The following is a 6,012-nucleotide window of genomic DNA, read 5'->3' as shown; positions in this document are numbered from 1 at the left end:
TACTGTGCAGTTCATGCACATTCAAGCTGGAAAGTGAGTCAGCAGAGGTGCTAATGCGTGACACAAAGAAGCAGAAGGTGATGAACATGGAGGACATGTTTAGAGGAGGGTGCAGGGAGAGGATGCTTTGACCTGTACTGCCTTAAAACAGGTGTTCCACCGGTGGTAAGACGCATGTTTGTGTCCGCGTAGAGCATTATTCACTTACTGCAATAATAAATAACAAAGGCTGCAATAACGGAGGACTCTGTCACTAAAGAGATTACAGCTAGTGCTATAGCCTATTTTCCATGATCTAGATTTTGGTTGAGTCTAATTTTGGTCACACACATGTCAAGGTTGTATTACACACCTCCCCGCTGCGCACAAACATGTCTGAATCCAAGAGGCCAGGGTGCTTGCTTACAGTTTATACCATATTAAAACACATTGAGAGCCACAGAAATAAAGCAGCAACAAGAAGTCCAAAAGTCAGCAAGCGGTGGCATGAATGGCCCAGAAACATGTTGCTGCACCAGAGCCATTAGGAGAAACCACCTGCTAATAGGATTCATCCATTAATCAAAAATAAGAGTGTTAGCCTATATAGGGAAGATTAAGTGATAACCTTATTGTTGTAGAGAGCCCAGACACATGTGCTGACCTAGTAAAACAAACGAGGGGAAAACAAGAGATCAGTCTTTTCCTCAGTTACAAATTACAGCAGCATTTCCTGTCAGCTTTTTATATTTTCCAGTGGGCGGCAACAGCACTTCTATTTGCACTGGCGACTTTAAGAGTTCCGGGAAACTAAATGTAACTTATTTCTGTTTGTTAGAATATGAAAACATCACAGGTTGTTGATCTGGTGACTCACCATCTGCTTGTTAAATTCTTCTATAAATTTCTGTGCTTCCTGTGAACAACAAATGCGTCACAAGTATTGCTTCAGTGCAAAGAAAACGGTATACTTTTAGGAAAGATTTCTGAGTGATTTTGCATTTTATTGTACAAGATTGTAAAGTCTCCTACACAAACCTTCAACGCTGGCTTGTTAGAGCAGCTGGCAGTATTCCTGTGATTTGTGGTGTAGGTTGGACACAGCAGATAGGACATAAATCCAAGGTCACCGACTGAAGATATAAAGGTGACCTTCACTTAATGATCTGACTGAATTGCATTTGCTATTCGAGACAGTAACTACCTATGAAAGAAGCATTTTGCATTATATATGTATATATGTTATATATATTTCATTTATATCATGTCTGAATGGATGGTGATAGTTACTCGTTAAACACAATGTTAATATCGCTAATGTTGCAGCTGCACATCTGAGACAAAAACACAAATTTGGTCTTCTTTTCAACACTTTATTGTGACTATACAAAAATATTAAATAAAATAATAAACACATTTCGTGAAATACGTTTGGGCAAGTTAAATAATCCCATGCCTCTTTTTCATGTCCTTTTTGTGTATTTGTGTAGTTTGTGTCTTGGGCAAGGACTCATTATTCTGAGGATCTCACCCCTTGTCAAGATACACAACATACACAACATACACCGGATCAAGCTCTTAGAAAATCTAATAAAAACAAAATTAAGTCCTGGAAGATAATTTAAAAAATAATGACTTTTTGTTCAGTAGCTTACTCAAATTCAAACTTTCAACATCACACTTTGGTGCAAAATGTTAAAAAAGGTGCAATAAATACAAATCTGATGCATACACTCCAGTTCTTTACCTCAACGTTACCAGCAGCTGACAGTTCAAAATGAGTTTTCTACCTACACATCTACGGACTCGGCACCACTACTTATTTAAAAAGAGCATTTTTTCTTTTAAATTAAAAAAAATTGTGTCCCTTCCCTGTGACAGAGACATCTCCATCAAAAGGCAATCCGCCCTGGCCCCAACTCTGCTCCAGTTCCGATCACAATCACACTTTTTATTATCATTCACATTCAATTCTAGTTCCTCCTTCAACACTGCCCTGCCCCAACTCCTTAATGACTCTAAGAATAGCAGCAGGATCTAGACCCAGCATTTTGTTCAGCACAAACCAGTGGAATGGCGATTAATGGTCTGCGACAGATTCACAGTTCGCAACTCATAATGTCCCCTAGAATTGAGACAGACAACTGTCCTGGTCTCAGCTATAAAAACGAGCTGACGGGTCTTGGGCTTGAGGTTTTCAGATGTGAGGTGGTGGAGGTGGCTGTGATAATCTACGCGTTGCTGGCAGCATTCTCATTGCTAGGTGAGCTGGGGGAGGAGGAGGACGAGGAAGAGGGAGAGAAGTTCATTCCTGATAAGCCTGGTGGGTCTGTAGCTGTGTTCTGTCCGCTAAGGCTCTTCCTGCACACAGGACACGTATCGTGCTGCAGGAAACACGGAGGAGGAGAGTGTCGTTAGTGTGTTCACTATCAGTGCAACAAATTCACATGACTACAGATGTTGTAATAAGTATATCAGTATATTTTGTTACAGACTCTGCAGCTGCATGTGACTGACACCTGAAAGAATCTTCCAGTACTCTGAATTCCATATACACCTAGACACAGATTTTTCCCCAGCACAACAACTGAGTCATAATCCAGTCCAAATTCTTTATGAAAGCAATAGTGTTATACACTACAGTATATCAGTCACCTTTTAGATGCTTTCAAGTATTTGAAAGAAGGATTTGCTACAGAGACACTGCTTACCGTTGTCTGTTAGTGATATTTCCCAGTTCACCTGCTTATTGCCTGTGTGTGGGTTGTCTGTTTGGTTTTACAAAACACTAGAAATGTATCCCATCATTAATTGGCTACAGTTTGCTTTAGTTTATAGCAAATATTGTGAGTAGCGTCTAATAACCGAGATCCTGCAGCTCAGAATGACATTCTCAATACTTAAACGTACCTGCTCCAGCCATGGCACTATACAGTCATTGTGAAACAAATGATTGCATGGCAGTTGCCTAACGCTCTCATCAACACTGTAGTCTTCTTTGCACACAGGGCACTCTAAACCAGCACCTGCACAAACAAAGAGGGACATGGCCCTTTCATCAGCTGCTTTGAAACTAGGATGTGATGAATGGCTGAAGTCCAGATAGAAACAGATGTATTTTGAATTTTCTGCAAACGGGCTGATTGTAGAGACGTATGCATGCATGGAGGTTCCAGTGCAGACTGATACAAAAACTTACCCACATGTTCCTCTGTAATGGAGATGGTCGGTAAGCTCTTTATTCTTTCTCTGTCTGCAGGAGGAGGGCCTGTGTTTTCGAACTGGTTCAACAGCTGCAAGTGAAAAAGTTAAGCGTCACTTTCTTATAGCCTCTGCAGTACATAAAGCGTTATTATGGAGTTTGAATTCTAGTGTACAATGAGAAAAAAATACACAAACACATTTTGTACCTGTGTAATAATTGCATCAAGCCCATTGGCACCCCAAGCGTAGTCCATTGGATTGGAATGAAGCATTCCCCTGCAAAACAGAGTAAACCAGTCAACTGAAGCATTTGAAATCGACTTAACGTTTGTTTCCATGTCCGATGGACTCTTTCTCTCGGGTTCTCAAGCTCACCATGGTCCTATGCCAATGTTCGGCATGGCTGTAGGCGCTATGATTCCATTTACTAGCTGCTGGATAATCCTGAATCAGAAAATAACAGTACAAAACAACATTTTTAACACACTTGACTTCAAACCAGGCCTTCATGCTTAAATTACACAGAGGCAAACTGTGCACATCAAAGCATTTTATTGGGTACATAAACCTGTTACTACATATAAATTATTAGATAATAATTTAGATAAATTAGGATGTTAGATCATTTATGAATATTTGGAATATGTTTTTTAAGAGGCCATATTATGCAAATGATCTTTTTGTGCATTTGAATACTATTACATGATTATGACAGGAGAAGCTGCTTTATGCTTCACCATGGGGTGAAGACCCAAGAGAGGTCCTTTTGTAACAGATCTGTTTTAATCTGCTTACTACTGTTTATTAAAAATTGGTAAACATTCATTTTCACTTTATTAAGTCTCAGATTAAATTAAATCAAGGTTCATAGGTAACATTCATGTTTACATAACATAACGAATAAATGAAAAAATAAAACGTGTACTTGCTGCATTTTGAAAGTTTGCACATCTAGACTCTAAAGTCTAACTCTCTGTCATACCAACACGGTTGCACTGCTCCGGCCATTGTTGTGTATGTTCTGTGCTTTAGGATGCGGGTTTCCTGTTGCCATATAAATCGGAGGGAGGCAGGCACAAGTTTACAAACGTCATAGATGTTTCTCCTGTTATAATGTGCAACCTCTACTGACACCAAAGCAAAGATATCTGGGTTTATTCAGTTGGGCTAAAAAACACTGATCTGTTATTCCTTATGAGACAGAAAAAAGACATTTGACGCCATTTGAAGAACTATTCAAATTTTTAGAAAATGAATATAATTTGGCCACTTTAAATTGCATTACTACATATTCTGAATAATGAGAATTATGTTAACTCACATACAAGAAGTAAAGGTTTTACCTGAACTTTCACCTGCCCAATAGCAACCTCCCACACACAGTCTACTGGTGAAAATGTCTCACCCCTCTAACGTGGGCACTCCCTCATGGCGCGTACCCTGTCGTCGAGGAACATGTCGACCCCTTGGTTGTCGTGCGCTGTATCGTTGGCGTGATGCCATTTCCCGTTCCCGTCGGTTCTCCGTTTCTCGGTTATCTTCTGTGGGCAGCTGCACTCGAAGGTCAAAGTTTTCATCGAAAATCCAATGGGCAAACGGTCCGTACCCGGAGGGAAATGGGAAAAGGGGTTGGTCATTCGTGTTCTAGAAGAAAAGACAGACACATTGTCATGTAATGGGGCAACGCACATAACGCAGTTCACTGTGAGCTGCTGCTGCTGGGACTACTGCTAACCTCAGATGCTGGACGGTTCTGATCAGTGGCGGCGGATATGGATGCAGACCCATTTTCAGTGCTGTAGGAGAGAAAGCAGGATTTAGAAATGTTTTTATACATCACATAAATCCAAGAGACACAGGACATACCTTCTTTCCTCAGGCAATTCTTCAATGAAACCTGATTCACAGCTGGGGCAGGTGTAGTCCTACGGTGAAAATATAATATGAACATCACACACACACACACACACACACACACACACACACACACACACACACACACACACAGAGCAGTAGTTCATTATTCATCATATAGTTAAAGCAAATATCCATATATGAGTGTTTCTCTGAATCAGATCCATTTGGGTTTAGGGTTTAGCAAAGGGACTTTCTGGCTGTCTGTCCACAAAACACCCTGTTACTGTAATATTCAAGAAGCTTCCCACGAACAGCTGGACAACAGACCGCTGTGACAGGGGGGCTGTGGTCACAACAGCATGTTAGGGACATGAAATTGAGCTTTATGTTCAGTCGTAATTGTCTTTAAGAGACAAGCCAACGCCTGAAGAGGTTATATAGTTCTGATCGATTAATATTGAATCAAAACCAAAAGTTGTTAATCGTACATCACACCACAAATGTGAACGTGATAATGGGTGTTCTGCGGTTAGCCAAGAAGACGAGACGTGTCTGTGGGTTTTCAGAAGCTTCGCTGTATATTACAAAGCATACATTACGTTTCTAGCTCCAAAACCGATAACATAATGTGGCACTACATGCCAACCCGAGTAAGCCCTGACAACCACTGTGCCGTCATTGCTAACTAACTAACTAACCAGCATAGCTGTGCTCCAGCCGCGTGAATCGACAACGTCGGACTATGGTCCACACACCCGCACATAAAGACTGCCTACGAGGAATACGTGATCTTACCGGTAAACGTGGACTGATCTCAGCTGAACACCGGTGACAAAAAAACCGGCAAGGCCGTGGGGGAGCTTCAGCCATTTCTAACCAGTGCAGCGGATCGTAAAGTCAGGACGGGTAGCGACGAGGGACAACACAGCCAGACTCCTGCTACGGTAAAACACGATGACAACGGAAACCCAC

The 6,012-nt window shown here is 41.2% G+C and overlaps 1 protein-coding gene across 1 annotated transcript; it reads right to left on the bottom strand.

Annotated features, from left to right (window-relative positions):
* Positions 1–1,338: 1,338 nt before the first annotated feature.
* On the bottom strand, positions 1,339–6,011 carry LOC114844344 (E3 ubiquitin-protein ligase RNF126-like). The gene is made up of 9 exons (XM_029131646.3): positions 5,836–6,011; positions 5,050–5,108; positions 4,919–4,979; positions 4,589–4,827; positions 3,559–3,627; positions 3,390–3,459; positions 3,179–3,272; positions 2,890–3,005; positions 1,339–2,363 (listed from the first exon to the last, which is right to left on the bottom strand). The coding sequence occupies exons 1-9, from the start codon at positions 5,908–5,910 to the stop codon at positions 2,211–2,213; spliced, it is 936 nt and encodes a 311-aa protein (XP_028987479.1). The 5' UTR covers positions 5,911–6,011; the 3' UTR covers positions 1,339–2,210.
* Position 6,012: the final 1 nt, after the last annotated feature.

This window comes from Betta splendens, chromosome 17, assembly GCF_900634795.4.
Source record: "Betta splendens chromosome 17, fBetSpl5.4, whole genome shotgun sequence".
Classification (NCBI taxonomy): Eukaryota; Metazoa; Chordata; class Actinopteri; order Anabantiformes; family Osphronemidae; genus Betta; species Betta splendens.
Note: the sequence above shows the minus strand (reverse complement) of the source record. Positions and strands in the feature narration are given on the sequence as shown.

What these genes read in the sequence shown, in the direction of transcription:
- LOC114844344 (XM_029131646.3), bottom strand. Translation starts at nt 5,910, where the DNA reads ATGGCTGAAGCTCCCCCACGGCCTTGCCGGTTTTTTTGTCACCGGTGT. An exon ending in GGAGTGCCCACGTTAGAGGG is followed by an intron (nt 3,628 to 4,588) that starts GTGAGACATTTT and finishes TTTCTGATTCAG; the next exon opens with GATTATCCAGCAGCTAGTAA. An exon ending in AACATTGGCATAGGACCATG is followed by an intron (nt 3,460 to 3,558) that starts GTGAGCTTGAGA and finishes TCTGTTTTGCAG; the next exon opens with GGGAATGCTTCATTCCAATC.